The sequence below is a fragment of the Cnephaeus nilssonii genome, assembly GCF_951640355.1.
Source record: "Cnephaeus nilssonii genome assembly, chromosome: 8".
NCBI lineage: Eukaryota > Metazoa > Chordata > Mammalia > Chiroptera > Vespertilionidae > Cnephaeus > Cnephaeus nilssonii.
The window spans coordinates 51,218,378-51,239,673 of record NC_137079.1 but is presented as its reverse complement, the minus strand read 5'-3'; the positions used below and the strand labels follow the sequence as shown (position 1 = coordinate 51,239,673).

Sequence of the window (21,296 nt, the reverse complement as noted above, 5' to 3'; positions counted from 1 at the left end):
CCAGCTGGCCTGGCCCCAATCGGGGTGGATCTGGGCTGGGCCTGTCGGGAGGAGGAGACAGTGGGAGTTTGGCTGGCCGGCGTGCCCCAATCAGGCTGATCAGGGCTGGGCTGGCTGGGTGAGGGACTGCAGGAGTTGGCTGGCTGGCCCTGCCTCCTATTGGGGTGGGGGGCAATCAAGAGCAGGTCTGACTGAAGGGAGGGGCTGTGAGAGGTTGGCTGGCAGCTCTGCCCTTGATCAGGGTGGGAGAGGCCGATCAGGGGGTGGGGCCGGCTGGGAGGAGGAGCCACAGGAGGTTGGCCAGCCAGCCCCATCCCCAGATCAGGCTGGTTCGCTGGCTGCAGTGAGCGTCATAGCGACCATTCATTCTGGTTGTTACAGCATTCTGGTCACTGGCTTTTTATATATATAAACTAGTAGATATGTTAAGGATTATACTGACTCTAATAGGTTTATTTCAAGAAATTCATTAACATATTGCTATATTTACAGAAAAGACCAGTATGAATTAGTAATATATATATATATATATATATATATATATATATATATACACACACACACACATATATATATGTATTAAATTATATATGTAATGGCAAATACCTATAATGAGATATATATCATATGTAAGAAGAAAATAATTGTCATACATACAGGCAGTCCTTGGTTTACATCGGAGATCTGTTCCTACGGCGTGACATAACTCTATTTTTGCCGTAAGTCAGAACCCACCTACATAAGCACCTACATCACTCACATGGAGCACATAAACAGCAGTAATGAAGTGAAACAGTAAAAAAAAAATTAAAAGAAATATAACAATTCCTGACCTTTACTTGTGGTAAATAAAAAAAAACCATAAAGCACATATGTACATATGTCAAAATGACGGAACTTTTTTTAAATAAATACTGTAAATGGGAGATAGTGACATAACCATGAAACGACATAAGTTGAGTCCAACATAACCCAAGGACTGCCTTACTAGGTAAATGGTATTATGAGGAATGAATAAAAACAGATAAAATGGTCTTTCTAAAAATATATAATGAGCTACCATTTAGGAAATAAAATGAGTTAGATATATTAGGAATAAATAGTGGAGTCGAAAACAAGATAGGAGTTTTTTAAACAATTACAGCTATTAAATTCTCAATAGTAGTTAAAACTTAATATTCATATGTTGCTGAAATATTTATAAAATCTCTTCACATAAAGCATCTCAATTTTTCTTACAAATTACAATTATCAGAACATTATTTTTTATTATATAAGCAAGAAATATGAAATTCTGAGAATTTATGCTAAACTTACCCAACTCAGTTTTCTTTTCCACTATCACAATACAATGCTATCTCTAAACTTTCATGAAATGTACAAGCAGAGGGATTTATTTTACATATGTTAATAAACCATAAAATCAACTCCAAAAGTAAGTTATTCCCTTTATGAAGCAACTGTGACTCATATAGTTTAAATAAGTTGTTCAAGGTCACATAGTAGAGAACTTGGAACCAATTTTGTTCTTACCCTGAAGCAGATCTTTCCATAAGATCAATATCAATCATGTTATCATAGTTGTATGGAGAGAAATTATTTACTTAGACACTAGACTTGTTCTTGGAGTAACCATTCACTAATATAGCCAGCAATACCAATTTATAATTATAGACCAGTTTAGGAATACTGAATAAAGTTATTGAATGTATTGGATTACATTGATCCAGACACATTTTACAGAGGGAATCATTTTTGTTTATAGATGTTAGCAACAAATAGTATATTGGTTGAAAATGGGTTGATACAGTAAAGTACAAGAGCAGGTTTCAGAAAGTTTTCAAACTTTGATGCACCAAGTTTCTTTAAACCATTGAGGCTGTGCAGGCACATGCTTCTTTAAAAATTTGAATTTATATAAGCCAGGCGATAGCTTGCTCTTTCTGAAGTATCTTTTTTATCCTCTTGAAATGTTGCTCAATTATTTTATATTACATTCCATGTATTAAAGTTTTGTAAGGTTTTTCAATTGATTAACCTCCTACAGCATCTTAATGTGGCTATGACCAATAAAACTTTTGTTTTGTTTTGTTTTGTTTTGTTTTGTTTTGTTTTGTTTTGTTTGGAAATGATAACAGCATTGCTGAAAGAAAGATTAATCCACTTAGAGAGAAAACGGAAAAAGTGAAATTCATTACCCAAGTACCACAGAGGATGGATGATTCATGCGGAGCTCTGGCGAGCATTTGGCTGTAGAAGGTTAATGATAATCTCACAGGTGAAGGTGGGGTGGGGAGCAACGAGAATGGAAGAGTCAAGAATACAAGAAGCAGGTAATAAGAGGCCATCTTTATTTATTAATTAAACCTCCATCTTCTCATCTTCTGATTGTAACATTTTACCTATTGATCTCTATTAACTTTCCCTTTTCCATTTTCCTTTGTTTTAATACTACTTAGGAATTGTTCCACAAGGATTGCTGAATCTTCCATGGCAGAGTAAGCAGATCCATTTTAGCATTTCTGAATCTTCAAAGGTAGATGATGAGTGGAAACAGGCTTTTAAAGTAGTAGAGAGTCTATTTTCACAGAGTATGTGTGAGAACTGTGGAGGTGGAGATTGACATACATACCCTTACTGGCATAACCAGCACCTGTGTATGCATGACTTGCATGCCATTGTGTGCCAAGCCACAGTATAAAAAGACAGAATAAAGCTGTGACTATTTGTATGTATAATGAGTGGCACTTAGAGAAAATATAATCTCCTTCTTAGAGATGATTTATGAGGTTGCCTAGAGTACTCTTTATGGATGCATTTCTGCATAAAAAGAGTGCAGGCATCTGAGTTAAAAATTCAGAGAACTGAGGAAATATATGTTACAAAAGAAAAACAAGCTTTTTATTATAAAGACATTGATCAAATTTTAAAATTATCAAATTTATTCATTTGTTGTTATATATATAATTAATATAATATTGCAAGTTTATATGTGGATAATAAAGAGTCATCATTGAAACACTTTACTTGTGTCTGAAATACACAGGTTTCTTAATAAATATTTTTGGAAGTTAAATAAAGTATAAATAAACATATGGAGACCTCAGATCTTCCAAATTGCAAAAGTTACTATATATAACAATGATAGGTTTAAGTCATGACTAGAAGCTAAACAAACACATTCAAAATTATAACAATACTACAGGGTCCAGTGCACGAATTCGTGCACCTTGAAAGGAACTGTGGGCCATGAGGCTGCAGTGGGCACAGGGCAGGTCTTGGCCCATCCTCCGCGCCCCTGCCCAGCCCCTCCTGCCACAGCCCCAGTCCCCTGTCTCCTGGCAACCCCGCTCCTGCCACCGCTGCTCCCACACGCTGATGGCATCACCTCTGCTCGCACCTGCTGATGGCGCGAAGTGATTGGGGCTGGCACCGGGCACCAGCAGTGGGTGCGAGTGGTGGCTGCTGCCCTGATTGCCCCTCAGGAGCAGAGGGAAGTGGAGAAGCCCTGAGGGGTGATCGGGGCTGGCAGCCACCACTCACACCCACTGACAGTGCCAAGCGATCGGGGCCGGCAACTCCAGCATGGGCAGCAGGTGCGAGTGGGGCTGGCGCCAGCAGTAGGTGCAAGCACCAGGTGGGACTGTGGTGAGCAGGAACAAAGAATGTTCAGTAACCACCAGAGGCTTGCCCGGATGACAGCCACTGGCACCCCGCCTTGGTCTGGCACCCTGCTCCACCACCCCGCTGCACCCGATGCCCACCATGGTCCATGCTCTGCCGCCTGCTGCCAACGACCGCCATGTTCTGCATGCCCCGTGGTGGTCAGTGCACGTCATAGCAACTGGTTGTTCGGTTGTTTGGTTGTTCCGCCGTTCGGTCTATTTGCATATTAGGGTTTTATATAGAGAGATTATAAGTGTGATGAAAGACTAAAATGTTTGCAAATGTGAATGACATACTAGTTCCACAATCAAATGAAATGGTATCTACATTTTAAAATATTTTTCTAAAATAATTGATGAGGCACGATATGGTAGCAGAACAGGAATTTTCCAAGTCAGGGAAATTAGAGCTCAACTACAACTATATGTGTGATTTGGGGCAACTTAAATTTCTGAATCTCATCAGCTTTATAAGTAAAATAGGGGTAATAGTATTACTTGAAGGTTTGATATAAGGATTGAACTGAGTGTACACAGTACCTGCAACTGGTTATAGGTATCTGGTAGGCAAACACTATATTTTAGCTATCTTTATCATTTATGTAAACTTGTAGGTATAAAGTAGATCTTAATAAAGACCACAGCTAAGAAGAGTCTTGCTAAGCTTAATGTTTTACATTCACTTTCAACATTACTGTAGCTTCAGGTAATTCAGAGACAATATTAATATTTATAACTTTATAACTTGATATTTTTCTGTCTTATATATTAGACTCCCTCATACATGCAATAATACATGGTATTAACAGTACTTGTGTATTAAATATAAAGACTACAATAAATTATATTATAAATAAATAATCAATATTTAAATTGGTTGTAATATTTTACAATTTTATCATATTGCCTCTTCAGCAAAAATATATTTACATACAGAAACATGAATATACTATATTTAGACCTTACCCCCTTCACAAAACCTAAGTGAAAGTGGATCATAGGCTTAAATATAATGTGCAGGGCTAGAAGATAACATTAGAGCAAATCTAGATGAACTTGGTCATTGTAAAGACTTTTTAGAAAGCAGCAAAAGCATGATTCATAAAAGAAATAATTGATAAACTGAATTTTATTAAATTAAAAACTTCTCTGTGAAATACACTGTTGAGAAAATGAGAGATAATCCATAAACTAGGAGAACATATTTATAAAGACATATCTGATAAGGAATATTATCCAAAATATACAAAGAACTCTTAAAACTCAACAATAAGGTAACAAATAATCTGATTAAAGAGTAAACCAAATAAGCACATTAAAAAGATGCTTATTTGACAAGGATGTGGAGCAACCAGAAATTTCTTTCATGTCAGGTGGGAATGTAAAATAGTACAGCCATTTTGGAAGATAGTTTGGCAGTATCTTATAAAACTAAACAAATCTTACCATATGATTCATTAATTTTTTCCTTGAAAGCATACAAGTTGAAAATGTATGTCCACATAAAGACTTGCATACAAATATTTGTAGCAGCTTTATTCATACTTGCCAAAACTTAGAAGCAACCATAATGTTCTTCAGTAGGCAAATGGATATATAAACTGTGGTACATCCAGATAATAAAATATTATTCAGTGATAAAAAACTAATGAGCTATTGAGTCAGAAAAAGGCATGGATGAATTTTAAATACTTATTACTAAGTGAAAGAAGCCAATCTGAAGAAGCTATGTACTGTATATTTCAACTACATGACATTCTGAAAAAGGAAAAATAATGGATACAGTTAAAAAAAAATCAGTGGTTAAGCATCAACGTATAAACCAAGAGGTCACGGTTTGATTCCCAGTCAGGGCACATGCCTGGGATTTTGGGCTTGATCCCCAGTGGGGAGCGATGCAAGAGGCAGCTGATCAATGATTCTCTTTCATCATTGTTTCTACCTCTCTCTCCCTCTCACTTCCACTCTGAAATCGATAAAAATATGTGTGTTTTTTTTTTAATCAGTGTTTGCCAAGGAGGAATGAGTAGACAAAGTGCAGAGTATTTTAATGAAGTGAAAATATGCTGTATAATAATACTGCCATGGTGAATACTTATAATTGTACATTTGTCAAAACCCGCAGAATGTACAGCATCCACAGTGAGTCCTAATGTAAACTATGAACTTATGATGATAATATGAATTAATAGAAGTTAATCAATTATAATAAATGCAACCCTCTAGTGGGGGATATTGATAGTGAAGGTAGTTGTACTTCTTAGGGCCAGCAGATATATGGGGACTCTATATTCTGGCCAATTTTGCTGTGAACCTAAAACTGTTCTAAAAATAAAGTTTATTTAAAAAGAAAAATATTGCTCACTTTATAATACTATCTTTTTAGGATTAAAATGATATAGTCACTAAAAAAAAAGATCTTTTTTTTTAATATATATTTTATTGATGTTTTTACAGAGAGGAAGGGAGAGGGATAGAGAGTTAGAAACATCGATGAGAGAGAAACATCGATCAGCTGCCTCCTGCACACCCCCTACTGGGGATGTGCCCGTAACCAAGGTACATGTCCTTGACCGGAATCGAACCTGGGACCCTTCAGTCCGCAGGCCGACGCTCTATCCACTGAGCCAAACCGGTTTCGGCTAAAAAAAATGATCTTAATTTTAGCTTAAAAGCTACTATAGAGATAAAATCACTTTAGGTAGAGGTCTTAAAAAGTGTAATAATAAAAATATCTGATACCACAATCTATATATATATATGTTAATTCTAATGATTCTTAAATTATATATTGATTATACAAGAAGTTTGAAATAAATGCAATATCATGAGAACTACTTGTATTTTCTTTGTCAATGTTTGTTTCTTTGAAATAGAATAGTAATTAAATTCTTAATAAATTGTGTTTGAAAAATATAGAGTATTGATAAATAGTAATTAATTATTCTGAATTTTGTTAAAACCTACACAATGAGTTTCTGTCTGATATATATATATATATATATATATATATATATATATATATGTATATATATATGTTGTTTAATCCACTGCCATTCAACATTTTTTCTAGCTGTATCTAAAATGTCTTATATGTAATTTTGAGTAAGCTAGAATTATGTAATCCAATGTAAAGTAACTTAAATGTCTGATTCTTTTCAAAGAAATAGTAAAAGCAGAGTGTCCTACCTAAACACAGAAAGTATGTGTAACAGCAAAACATACATTTTTATAACAAAGAAGGGTTCCAATTCTGGTTTTGTTACTCTTACTAATTATATAATGTAAGGCAAATCTCTTAACTCCTTTATTAGTAAAAAGAGAACATTAGAATTGATAAAGTCTAGACGTTTATGATGTGCTGGTATCTTGTATTGTATTTGCTGTACTATAATAAAGAGAATTTTTCTAATATATACTTTCTAAGCTAAAGTACTTCAGAATGCTAGAAATAGGCCTGGAATTTGTCTATGGAAGTCTTATTTGATGAAAGCATATATAACATTTAAACTGATCTTATTCTTCCAGATCCATGACTCCTCTGAACTCTATCACTTACTTTCCTATTCTACCACGCATTGCTATATTAACTTCTGACAGTATGAATTATAAACACATTGTAACAGGGGCTTATGTGTTTTTGGATTGCTCACAACACCAACTAATTGGATGGAAAAACACTTAACATGCATTCACTAACTGTGATTCCGTCACTGATAACACCATGAATTTAAAGTTGAGAGAGTTTTTTTGGCAACAAAACTATTCCTTTTGTATATAGCATCTGTTCAAGACCTCCATAGCACCAAATGTGATGATATGATAATTAAATGCCAAGAAATTTTACACAAGACAAATAATGAGAAAAATGCCTTAATCATTCCCAGATAATCAATTTAGTCACTGGTAGAACCTAAGAGATGTAAGAAGCAAAAAATTGTTTGTGAAAGATCAGATCTACTTTTAAAATTCTAAAACCAAGTATTTTATTTAAAAATCTACCATTTTAAATAATCTTAATTAAAAATACATGAATGTTTGTGTGTGTGTGTGAATTTTTGTTTGTTTGTTTCCTTTCTTCATTCACTAATCCACTGAAAGATTTTACTAACAGAAGAGTATTTGTCTATTTGTTTATGCTTTCAAAGCAGCTAGAGGAGAATTTTACATCTGACAGTCTCCTCTATGTTACATATACTGGTGCATAAGAATAGATATATGTAACCAATATAAATTAATCTTTTTAAAAAACTAAATAGTTCAATCTTCTAGCACCATTGATAGAACTTTTGTTATTACTAAAAATGTAGAAAACATTTTTTCAGATTCACAGCTCACCACTAGTGCTATCATATAAAGGTTTACGGTTGCTGTTTTCTTTAGTTATAAGTTATAAGAGTTGGACAATATTCCAGAGAATACACTGAAAAAATATTAGTTGTGTTTTATAAAACAGGTAATGGTGTTCATTTTTATATGAGACAAAAATTTGTTAAACAATATAATTTTAATAATATATTCACCTTATAATTCAATGATAATCATCTTATTTTTTATGTGAGACATTGTTATGATTATAAACCTCAGATAATATTGTTTCAGAATGTATGGAATTGAAAAGGCAAAAGTAATATTTTATTTTTAATTACTTGTCCATTCCCCATTGAATGGATCATTCTTGATATGTCTACTCACATATAGGATTACTCCACTGAGAAGGAGTTGTACTTGTCTCTTTTCCTATCAGAAAAGTATATCTTTTTATGATACCCCATCTTCTCAAGAAGAAAACTGCAGACACCTGTGCCTGTATGATAAAAGTATTCAGGAAAGAGAAATAGAAAGGAATCCTCAAATTCATTGTAAAATCATCTATCAATTAGCAGTAGATCCAAACTTCTCAAATAGTCAGCATTTTTAGGAACATGGATTATTTTCTATGTATAGAACAGTCTCTCATGAGAATTTTGTAGTAAGTCTTATACTTGGTAAACTTTGGGAAGCTTTCTTTGGTTATTTATTTATGTGTTTGCTTCTATTTAAAAAATAATATTTTTGTCCAACAATTCTGCAAGTTAGTTGTGTTTCTCTTTTTTTAAAAGTGACTTTGATTATACAACTACTAGTTATTTAAGAAAAATAAATAATACAAAGTAAATTGCATTATATTAAGACTATAACCAGCTATTCATCTCATTTTTATTAGTTCTCCCCCTACAAAAATATGTCTACTTATTTATTTGGGCATTCTCCAGATAGATAGATGATTGATTGATAGATAGATAGGTAGATTTATATATAGATATAGATATATACCATCATTTTTAAAAGTTGCATTTTAATAACAAGGGAATACTCAAATCACATTCTTTAATCCTGGATCAAAGTTTAAGCTTTGTAAATTAATTGGGAAAAAGCATCAACACAACTTAAATGTCATTTAGATGGTACTTCAATTTACTTACTATCTATATATATAAAAGCCTAAGCGACTGAATGACTAGAATGACTGGAATGACCAGGACAACTGGTCAACCATTTGCTAAGATACACACTGACCACCAGAGGGCAGACGTCCAATGTAGGAGTTGCCCCCGGTGGTCAGTGAGCTCCACAGCCAACCTCCCATGACTGGCCCACCTCCCGCGGCCCTTCACCCAGGCCGGCCAACCTCTTGTGGCCCCTCCCCTGGTAGCCCATAGGCCAACCTCCCATGGCACCTCCCTCTGGCCAGTCTGGTCCAATGGATCCCGATTTCTGGCCAGGCCAAGAAACCCCATCCATGCACAAATTCATGCACCAGGCCTCTAGTTAATAATATGAGAGCAGAGGAAAAACACACCTTCTCTCCTCCTTGATATGAGATTAATTCAAGAGGAACAACGGTCATCATTGATATAATTCTTTCTTATAAGATTGTAAAAATTATATCCCAGTATGGAAGTAAATGGAAGATATCTAAAGAACACTTTCATAAATGTACAGTAGCTATTTTTATGTTAATTTAGTGAAAAAGTATTAAATTGGGATTAGCACAATGTATATCTAACAGATTGACAAAATTTAATAAATTTAATCTAGTATGATTATACACTTGTATCCCTATTTAAAATTTAAGATGGTGACATAAATGAGAACTTGAACTGATGTGCAATGAGAAAATTATACTGTCTGCTTAAATCAAGAAAAATGTTAGATAATTAAAAGTCTAATTTATTTGTAGAATGTCCAAGTGTGTAAATAAGGTTGAGGATAGTGAATTAGGACTTGGGACTCTGTATCAATCAATTGATTACAGAAACAGACCACACTGACTGCTTAGGTAAATAATCAAACAGGGAATATAATACACCAGCTTTTTCGATTCTCAATTGCTTATAGTGCACCAAATCACATAAGAAAGTTGCCATCGTGAATGAAACTTTTAAAATATCTTGCCTTTTGGAAACTGTAATTATTTTTGCATTATTATAAAACATATACTGACTCCCACAGGCTTTTAATCTTGGGGATGTATTTAATTTGGGGGACATATTTGCATGACTTTATAAACAACTTTGTTCTGTCTTAATTATAAGTTGAAGAATGAACATTACTATTCAGGCAATTAACAATGAATAAAGATTTTTTGTAATATTTTTCCCCACCCAAAAGAGAAAAATGTTCTTGAGGACATGTCTCTGTCTGCACTCATGGAGTCCTTCCAAGGGTCCTCCAGGCATGGAAATTTCTTAAGTCTTTATAATACCTTTATGCACTTGATTGGAATCAGAAAATATTGGCAGATATTCTGAGTAGAAGTGCAATAACTTTAATGCTGCCCTTGCTTTGATTTTCTCTTTAGAATGTAACTTTAAAAATCATGCTTTAGAAGGTTTATTATTCCTTACTGTGCTGAATATTTTTAGTGGCTAATACATCTAGCATTCCATATGCACACAGATTTCCCTTAGTGTTACTTACAAAAAAAATTCTCACCATTGTCCTTTTCAACTTTGTAAACTAATGGAGAAATTTAGGTTTACAAAGAACCTTTTAACACATAATTCTTGATTGTTTTCTATTAATAATTCAATGATTTAAAAGAAAACTTTACTATCATCAACAAATCAACAAACAACAAGTGTTGGTGAGGTTATAGAGAAAAAAGAACCCTAGTTCAGGGTTCAGACTGGTGCAGCTACTGTGGAAAACAGTATGGAGTTTCCTCAAAAAACTGAAAATGGAACTCCCATTTGACCCTGTCATCCCACTTCTAGGAATATATTCCCAAGAAACCAGAAACACCAATCAGAAAGTATATATGCACCCTTATGTTCATAGCAGCACAATTTACCACAGCTAAAATTTGGAAACAACCTAAGTGCCCATCAGCAGATGAGTGGATAAAAAAAAAAAGCATGGTACATTTACACAATGGAATACTACATGGCAATAAAAAAGAAAGATCTCTTACCATTTGCAACAGCATGGATGGACCTGGAGAATAATATGCTACATGAAATAAGCCAGTCAGAGAAAGATAAGTATCACATGATCTCACTCATATGTGGAATCTAATAAACCAAATAAACTGATGATCAAATATAGACCCAGAGACATAGAAGCATGAACAGACTGTTGAACCTCAGAGAGAAGGCAGGGGAGGGTGGGTGGGAAGAGATCAACCAATGAACACGTATGCGTATATGCATAACCTGGGGACACAGACAATGGGCTGGTGAGGGCCTGGAGGGGGCGGGAATGGGAATGGGCTGGAAGAGGTTAATGGGGGGAAAAAGAGGACCTATATAATTCTTTCAACAATAAATATTTAAAAAAAATAAATGGATATATAAAAATTAAAAAAAAACACGTTAGTGATATGATAACAAAATAGATTTCTACTTAGTCTTTACACCATGCAGCAAAGGCCCTTACTGTTTTCATCAACAGGAAGTCTCAGGCAAAATCAAAGAAATAATATATTCTCCTATTAGATCCGACAGTTGAGTGTTGAAAATCAAACATTCAGGAATCACTAAAATAGAGCTAACTAAAATAGAGAAATTCTTCCTAATAGGAAATAGGTTCTTTCCTAACCTTGTGCATGTATTTGCCTGGTGTTCAAAAAAACAAACTAGGTTACCTTGATTAATCCCATTTTGCTTTGTGAAAAATCTGCTGCATGGTTGATTGTATAATCACAAAGAAGAAAAATAAATAATTTCCATTTGTGATGAGTGGGAACATGATTGGCTGGAAAAGGAGAACTACTGGTCAGACTTTAAGTTTGGCTCTGTATCAGTCACACCCAGACATTGAATGGCCTTTTTGCAGATGGTGAACAAGATGATTCTGTGTAGATGACAACAAACAGAAGTCTCGTTTTGCATTTGTATGTGTGCATATGTGTATGTAAGTGTATGTGTTAATCCTGACTTGATTGAATTACAAATCAGATTAATTGAAGAAAGTACATTTAAAAAGAGGGTTTTCATTTTAGTTTTATTGTACTGAGAAGAATTTTTAGTTTTCTTAAAAGGCACCCAAGAATAATTACCTTTGCGAACCAAAAATATACAAAACTGTACAGAATAAATAGTTCATAGAAATCTAGCTATACTTTCTTGTAAAATAAAGCTACATTGTGCCACTCTTGAGGCAACTTAAACCACTTACCTTCAGAAGTGCCTTTTGCAACTAATTTTTGGCAACTATCATTATACATCAATAAAAATATAATTACACATTTTCCTATTTGTTTTACACCTGTGAATTACTTGTCACAAGAAACATATTTCTATCATGGTCATTCAAATTTACAAAGGATCAAGCTAAAAAGGAAACTAAAATCAATATATGCACTAATCATATTTACAGTTGAATATCAGTAGCATTTTAAAATTATTCCAAGAATAAGAATTAAACTTTGACCACAAATGACATACCTTAGTTCACAGCAGCATTTACAGTAAGATTGTCCACACAAGGTGTGCAGAAAACCCAAAAAGTTTGCTTATTCATTCCCCCATAATACTAATCATTCTTAATTTTAAATTCAGAAAGCATAGCCAGGGCATTTTTTTTAATCCTCAAATGTTCAAAGATTTGGTTCACTCATAGCCCATATAATTTGATCCTCTATTTTTTTCCTTACTTATTACTATTTATAACTTTAAAGATCCAGTTCCTTTTGCCTTTACTGTAATAAAATCAGATTCATTTGACAATGTACATTTTTTTTCAATACATATACTAGTTATATAAACAATATATTCCTTACATATTATAACTACATATACAGGTATACTTTTAAAATGACAAAATCCAATTCTATTCAATCCACAAGTACAGTAATTCAAGAAAAATGTGGTTACTCAAATAGTCAATTCTTTTAGATGAGTAAGAGGACTTCTGTATGGAGAAATATTACTATCATCCTTGAATGATTTACATGCAAGGATTTATTTTGTTGGGGACAGACGAAATTACCAAAAGACAATGCAATGGCTTCTCCCATTGATCCCTGAGTTTCTTTCTTTTTTCCCCACAGAAATACTGCTGTGCTTAAATTCTGACTGATGACACACTCATGTAAGGCACTTATTTACAAGATTTCGACTTAAGACAGAATTGCAGCATTTCTGAAAAAGCCTTCAAACTCTCCATCTATGTTTGCTGCTCCAGGACTTCTAAGTAGTCAGGTTCAGCATGTAAGTTAGCTTTGAGCTCAAAATATTCATTTTTAGTCTGTTCCACTAATACCTTCCTTGGCCTTGAGTACATTAATGTCTCCATTAATTTTAACTCTTCATGGGCTCCCGGATAATGTACCTCCATGTCAGGCTTGAGTTGAGCAATGTTTTTCTTTAGGTATTCCGTGATTCCCAGTTGCTGAAGTTCTCTTTCCTTCTCTAATATGTTCCTATATAATGAACTGGCATCTTGGAAGGATAAAAATTCAGTCGATTGGTCTGTGGTTTTGTACTTCATATTTGACCCTGTGAGTGGTGAATGATTTTCCCGTTCTAGAAGACTTCTTTGGAGGTGTTTTGCATCACTTCCTTCCTTCTCATTCTTTTCTTCTTCCACTTCCAAATGCTTTGGACCAAAGGATGGACTTCTGTAGACATGAACCATGGGGCTCACCATGTGCTGTTCATAGAGCGATGCAGTGGGTCTTTCAGTGGTGTGGTGAGTGGTTTTATGGCCATACATACTATATTGAAGATGTACGGGACTGCTGTCTCTGATCTGCTCATCTGCTTGTTTCTTTTTGTATCTTCTCCTGCGGTGGAGAACAAGAACCACTATCCCTGCAGCACAGAACACAATAGTTATGAACACAATCAGCAGTCCTAATATTAAAACAGATAGTGGTACAGCATCGGTAAGTGATCTTAAAATAGTGTCAGCTGTAGGAGTACTGACAATTACATAACTAGTCTGAGTTGGCAGGGATGGGTTATTGACCAAACCTGGGCAAAGAAGTTCACTATTTAATGCTTTTAATTCCTTCTTGGCTAGGTGCTCTGGAGAAGTGCAAAGGATATCATCCGTCACTGTGTTCTTACTTAACTTTTGTATCCATTGCTGCAATCCAACAAGGTCACAGGAGCAATCCCAGGGGTTGTCTTCAAGGTCAATCTGGGTCAGTAAATCAAGGTCATCCAAGAGATTACTTACAGGTAGATGAGTAAAGTGGTTCATTTTAAGATTTATCCTTGTTAGAGGAACACCTGAAAATATGTGTGGTGGTAAAACTTGTAACAGATTGTTATTTAAATACAGGACTCTAAGTTTAGGCATTAGGTTAAAGGTTTCTGGTAATATTTCTTTAATTGCATTATATTCAAGATATAAGTACTCAAGATTGTGAAGACCAAGGAACATGGCTCTATTTAATTTGGTCAGATGGTTACCATTTAAATAGAGCTTCTGTAATCTTGTTAAATTCATAAATGATCCTTCTTCAAGAACTTCAATGTGATTGTTTCCCAAATGAAGCATTTCCAGAGTGCCATATTCCACTAGATCAGACTTCATTAATGTATGAATAATATTTCCTGCTAAAATAAGCTTTCTAGGATCTTGTGGAGGAGGTTTTAGATCTGATATACTCTCAATATTGCGTTCTTGACAGTGTATTAGAAGTCCTGATGGGGATAGTACTTTGCAGTTACAAGGAATAGGACAGTAGGGTCCTGGAAGTTGAGTGGATGGTTTTGTAATATACGGTATCAAACCCGGTGCTTTGGTGGGTGGCTTTAAAGGGGATGTGGTCTTGATTAACATGCGACCATCACTTATTGAAGATGTTACTGCCAGATGTAATGATCCTGAAGGGTCCTCATGTTCTTCATACACTGGTGGAGTGGGGCAAATCGATTCCTTTTTCAGCCGGCTTAGTATGCTTCCTTTGAAAACTGGAGGGCTATTGCACACAACATCACCAATTATAGACTGTGGAGGCATGTTTTCCAACCAAATTTTCAGCTGCAGTAAGTCACAATTGCAGGCCCATTTATTGTCCTCCAACTGGAGATCTAATATTCTGCCAATGTGTTCTAAAAAACCAACATAAGGCAATGTTTGCAACTGATTTCCACGAAGATCTAGATGGGTTAAAGGAACAAATCGGAATATGTTTGCAGGAAGACTCTCAATAGCATTGTCATTTAAAATTAACACTTTAAGTCTGTTGAGCTTGCTAAAGGCACTTGGTTCGATCACTGTAATAAAGTTGTTATCTGCTTGCAGGAACTCCAGATTTTCCAGTCCATGGAAGGTATCCTCTTTAAGAATTTCTAAAGAATTGTGGTTGATATGAAGTTGCTTTAGAAGGTCAAGGCCATTAAATGCACCAGTCTCAATATCTGCAATGTTGTTAAATCCAAGATGTATTGAGATAGCATTCCTAAGCCCAGAAAAGCCATTTGTGTGAAGCATTGTCAAGCCATTATTTAATAAACTTAAGTGGAAAGGTCGCAATGGTGGCACACTTATTTGAGATAGTGTCTTGATACCTTTTTCTTCACAATTTATTAGAATTGTGCCATCTTTTTCCTCGCAGTTGCAAAGAGAATCACAAGAACCTCTGGCTGAGGACCCTGTAGACTGGGACTGTGAAGATATAGAGGCAAGGAGAGATGAATATAAGAGATGAATCCACAGCTTCATGTTGTCATGTGATGGCATCTAATTCTGTAAAAATAAAATGCAATAACAATGGGTTTTAGTGGGCAGAAGCAGGGAGGAGATGAATCTGACATTTTCAAAATGATAGGTTTTCCTCTACAAAGAAAAACATTGATTACTGTGAAAATACGAATACTTTGCTGCATCTACATTGTCTTTTACTTTTTCCTAATGTGATGACAGGTGTGTTTTAATTTACTTTTAACTTGCATTGTGATCAAATTATAAAATTTAAGTGAAGGAGAATTTAAAATATTATATCACCAGTTGTGTTCACATCTGCCAAATGAACTGCATTTCTGCAGATGACAGAGGTGTTGGCTAACTGGAACACTGCTTTTTGATATAATGCAAAGGTGTATATTTGAAACAACCTTGATGTTTTCTTAACCACAAAGTACATGAATCTGAGGCCAAAGGATTAAAGTAAAAGACAAATATGTAGGGATTAGTCAGAAGCAGAGAGAACTGTAGAGAATTTTAAAATGATAGAAAAAAGGTATTATATATGTATGCATGCATTATACATATTCTTATTAATATTTTTGAACTTGATGTCACAATATAACATCTAATAATGTGTCTAGGCTTTAACCTGCTTTGATTTTGGCTCAATATACTTAATAATTTCATTAGTTATTTTAAAATATTGAGGAAATATGTCTCTGACCATGTAATAAAGTGGAACATTATAAAAAGAAGTTTGTTTTAAGCATGCTATCTAGGGTACTTTGTATCAGCCTGCTAGTATTAGATATGTACGATTAAGAGTGCCCATTCAAATTTCACTTCAGTCACACTTTATATTGAATTTCTAGACTTAGAATATTTTCTGCTACTTTAAATTCTGTTATAAATAAGGTTAATATCATGAAACTAAAGAAGGAAAACTGATCTTTAGCACACATCTCTGGCTATTATAAAGGAATAAACAATGCCTCATATAAGCTCCCAGCAAATGACTTCCTAATGAGGTCTTGAAACAGGCTTTAGGGCACTGAATGTCATCACGTAATTAAGCGGTTGATTTCTTTTATTATAAAGCTGAAAGTCACAAACAATGAACTCTGAAACAAATTGCATTATACTAAAATATTTGAGAATATTTCTGATTTTCTAAGTAAATAATGATAGTTCTCAATAACAACATCACATATTCTAGCTCCTTAAAAATTTAAGATATGCATCTGAAACAGCAATTTTTAATAAAGATTCTAACTCTGGAATGACAGTAGTGATAAGGTAAATGCATAACTTTAATAGTATCTAGGCATATTCCCTTTCTTTAACTATTGTACCTTAAATTTATATAAACTAAATTGAAAGGTAAACAAACACCACATCTTAAAACTAGTCAACTTATCAAAATTGTAACTGCTTTCATTTTTTTCTGGATGGAATGCATATTGTAACTTTGAATCTAATTAAAATGCACAATCAGATAAAACATCCCAGACCCCAATCAATAAGCCTGAAAATAAACTTTTATTCCAAGAAAATGCATTGTTTTATTGAAAACATGTATAGTATGAAGTTTCTGAAAGGTCAAATGTAACCAAAGAAACAAAACAACATAGTGCGTTTCCATACAAAGGAAAAGTTAGCAGACAGCATTTCCAAAGGAAAATAGTTTAATTTTAAACAGCTCTGAGAACTGTGCTTAGAATCAAGGAGCTTGTAGTTGGAGTCTTTAACTTGTGGATTGGCTTCCACAAACACTAAAAGTACTTCTCCATAGATTCCCAAGAAAGAATACTATTCATTTTACCAGGCATAGCTTCTTTAAAAAAGAGTAAATAACTTCCAGATGAAAATATCTCATGCCTTTTTCATCTTATATGCATTTTATCCTTTTCAAAATTTCCTAGAAAACAATATCTAATCATTTCGGAAATACATACAAATGTGAAGAGTGATTCTATATTGACAATATCTGATTCACTGTTAAGGAGTTCAAAAATCTCCATTCACATGTGTTTTAGAAAGCACTGTTAAGTCAGGAAATAATAAAAGTAGCATACAAAACACAAAGAATCCTTTAATATTCCGCTTATGTTTGAAGTTCAACAGTGGCATTTGGAAGTGATCTTTATTTCCCAGAAAGCACACATATTTAATGTCCAATAGCAAACTGCATGCTGTAAAAATTATAGTGGCATATTATTTTATTTGTTCTTCTCTGCAGCCAGCTGTTGGACTAAATGTCTGCTGCTCAGAGAAAACAGGCATCTGCTACAGCATTAGTTGTGCCAATGAGCAAGAATGAAACTGGATCTCCTTTAATGCAAAGTTATATTTTTCAAAAGGGCAAACATATACATTTCAATCACGTTAGGATAATGAAAAACTAGGTATCACAAAAGCCTGTAAACATTCATCTTACCTGTAAAGCAGAGTCCCTTCCTGACGTTATCTGTAATGCACAGCTGGAAGAGATGCTCAAAGTCAATTCAGTTTCTTTATTAAAAAAAAGAAGAAGAAGAAGAAAAGAAAACACTAACCACCGTGTACTTTCTTCTCAAATATCACTTTTTGGCAAGTCCCATCACTTTATAAAGTGAAAGCCTCCGGTCAGAGACAAAGTGCTGAGCATCTCATTGAAAATATTTCAAGCAGAGTGCATGCTAGATCATCCTGAAGCAGTTGTCCTTTTCTTCCCCAATTAAAATTCAGGGCATACTTCACAGCTATGCTGACTTTTTTGCATATAGTTAACCATTTGCAAGCTGCCGAACGCAGTCAATAAACAAGATGTTTGGCAGAGCTGGGACTGATCACTCTTGCTTTCTGAGGTTGTAGATCCAAGCTGCAGCAATGTTCTCTTTCCTCCCTTTCTAGTCTTTCTTGTTAGCTCAGTTTGTTATTAGTCAGATTGCCAAGGGCTGGGAGGTAGGCGTAAATAAAGAGACTTCTTGGCTTTTGACTCAGCCTTTAAGCCCTTCCCCGCCAGAGCGCTTTAATCTGCCAGTGTCATTTAGCACAGGAGGCAGCTCCACCTTGGGACTGCTCAACTCCTCCTCTTTCTGCAAATGGTCTTTCCACTCCCTTTTCATACCAAATATAGTGCAAGGAAGTTTTGATGCAAATAATTGCATGTCATTTTGAACGTCTCAGATTATTTTGTGTTATGTAGAAAGTTAAATAATACATTATGTTGCATTTTCATCTGGCACACTACTGTGCTGTTTGCACACACGTGTGCAGAAAAACGGTACACATGCTGCCTGGGGAATAGTGGCTTCAGTTTTATTTTGAAACTGTGCATGGAATAAATTCTAAAATATTCCCATGGACTGCTTTCTTGCAATATTTGCATTTTCATGTTCACCCTTTTAACATTTTTTTAAAAGCCTCATGCCAGTGACTATAAGTTTTATACTTCATTATTTCTTTCCCTACAGCTAAGATTCAATGATGAGACTAGAAATGAGGTTCTTTTTCAGTTATGATAATATTTATTTGGAATGGAAATATGATTATTATAAATTACACTCAAGAATCTTTATTGCAAGTGGTTGACATTCATGAAACACAGCTTATCGCTCTGAAAAATATAAAATTACATCTTTTCAGATACAGTAAAACAAGTTAAATTAATATATAGAAATGAAAATACCCTGATTTTTTATGGTACTAGGTCAGAAAGCATATTTTTCCTAAAATGGTTATATTTAAAAGTTACTCATTTCTTCAACTCTTAAAAGTTTCTGAATCATCACTAATAAAACTTTCAACTGTCAGATTCCTTATTTCCCCAAATGCCTATGTTTTAAAAAGCATTCTTCTCTACCTGCATTCTAAGTACCTGAACTTTGTCATATCCAAAATGAATATACTAGATGCCATCATTTATTTTAAAACAATCTGTGTTTAGTTACATTCTTGCCTGTAATTAGAGTCTACCTATACAATATTAGGTCTCATTTCAAAAAAACTACTTTTAAGAAAGAGATTTTATGCAGGTTAAATCATCAAAATGAAAGAAAATTAGATTGAATCATTACCTAATCACAGCTATATGTAGGAACTCAAATTCCTAAAGTTTTCATATCCTTAGTGTGGAATAGTTGTTTAAAAATAAGGAGTTTGATGCAATTATTAACATTCCATCTTTCCTTTTTATATTATATTCTCTTACTAATTAAGATCCTCATTTATTTTAAAAACATTGTGTGCTCTAAAATTAAATAGAGATTAAAATACAGATGAAGAAGTGGGGAAAAAGAAGAAAAATGAGGAATAAGAAAATAAAGGCAATAAGAAATAATAGAGGCAAAGAATCAATCTCAGGCACAATTTGCTGCCAGCTGATGACAATGTCAACTAAAATTAATCTATTGCCCTAACCAGTTTGGCTCAGTGGATAGAGCATCGGCCTTCGGAATAAAGGGTCCCAGGTTCAATTCCGGTCAAGGGCATGTACCTTGGTTGCGGGCACATCCCCAGCAGGGGATGTGCAGAAGGCAGCTGATTGATGTTTCTCTCTCATGGATGTTTCTGACTCTTTATCCCTCTCCCTTCCTCTCTGTAAAAAATCAATAAAATATATTTTAAAAAATAAATAAATAAATAAAATCAACCTATTAATGTAGGTAAATAGTGACAAAATAGAATCAATGGGTAGAAAAAGGAACTAGAATAATCCCTTCCAACACCATAGACATAATTCTCCAAATGTATTTCTTTAGGTTTTGGAGGCAAAATCACAGAAGAAATATTTTTGAAGTATAGTTTGTGGAGGAATGTTGTTCAAAGAGACATGTGGGACAAAAGGAACTACACTCCTTAGAGATTTATGGAAGTTTCTCTTGTTTTTTCCAATTGGAGCATGTGTCTATTTTATCCATAATTTACACCTAGCAGATATTTGAAGTTATTTATCTTGAATCCCTTGCTTACATATTACTTGTTATCTCTTTTGTGCACAAATTACTAATTAATTACTCAATAGTAAGAAGAGAAGTGACAAACAAGCCATTTCTTTTTATTGTTTACCTTTTCTGAAAGTTCTGGGTGGGGACATAAAAAATGGGTACGTGCAGAATTGTTATTTGAGGAGCCTTCTGTAACTTAACTTAAAGGAGTAATGTTGATAATGAATTACTCAGCATTATCTCAAACTAAGTAAAATATGTAACTTAGCACATTCAAAATAATTATGACGACAGAACTGTTCTCTATGTTTTGTTAGGTGCAATTCCTCGTTGTTTCACTAAATCATCATGTCACTATTCTTTCAAAATGCTTATGGCAGAATGTTAATGGTGGTTGGATAACGTCTATTTTAACATTGTTTTTCATTTCCAATTATTACATTAAAAAGTAACTTCCCTTTGTAGCTTCCTCAAAGTTTTAATAGTAAAGTTTTATCAAGTAATCATAACAAATACTACTTTCCACATAATTTACCCCCAGCGACTCCATATTTTAAGGTGTTAAAAAAGAATCAAT

At 34.3% G+C, this 21,296-nt stretch overlaps 1 protein-coding gene across 1 annotated transcript; it reads right to left on the bottom strand.

Moving 5' to 3' along the window:
• Window positions 1-13,116: 13,116 nt before the first annotated feature.
• On the bottom strand, window positions 13,117-15,827 carry SLITRK6 (SLIT and NTRK like family member 6; the record flags this gene model as incomplete). Its single annotated transcript, XM_079779649.1, has 1 exon — window positions 13,117-15,827. The coding sequence occupies one exon, from the start codon at window positions 15,825-15,827 to the stop codon at window positions 13,317-13,319; it is 2,511 nt and encodes an 836-aa protein (XP_079635775.1). The 3' UTR covers window positions 13,117-13,316.
• Window positions 15,828-21,296: the final 5,469 nt, after the last annotated feature.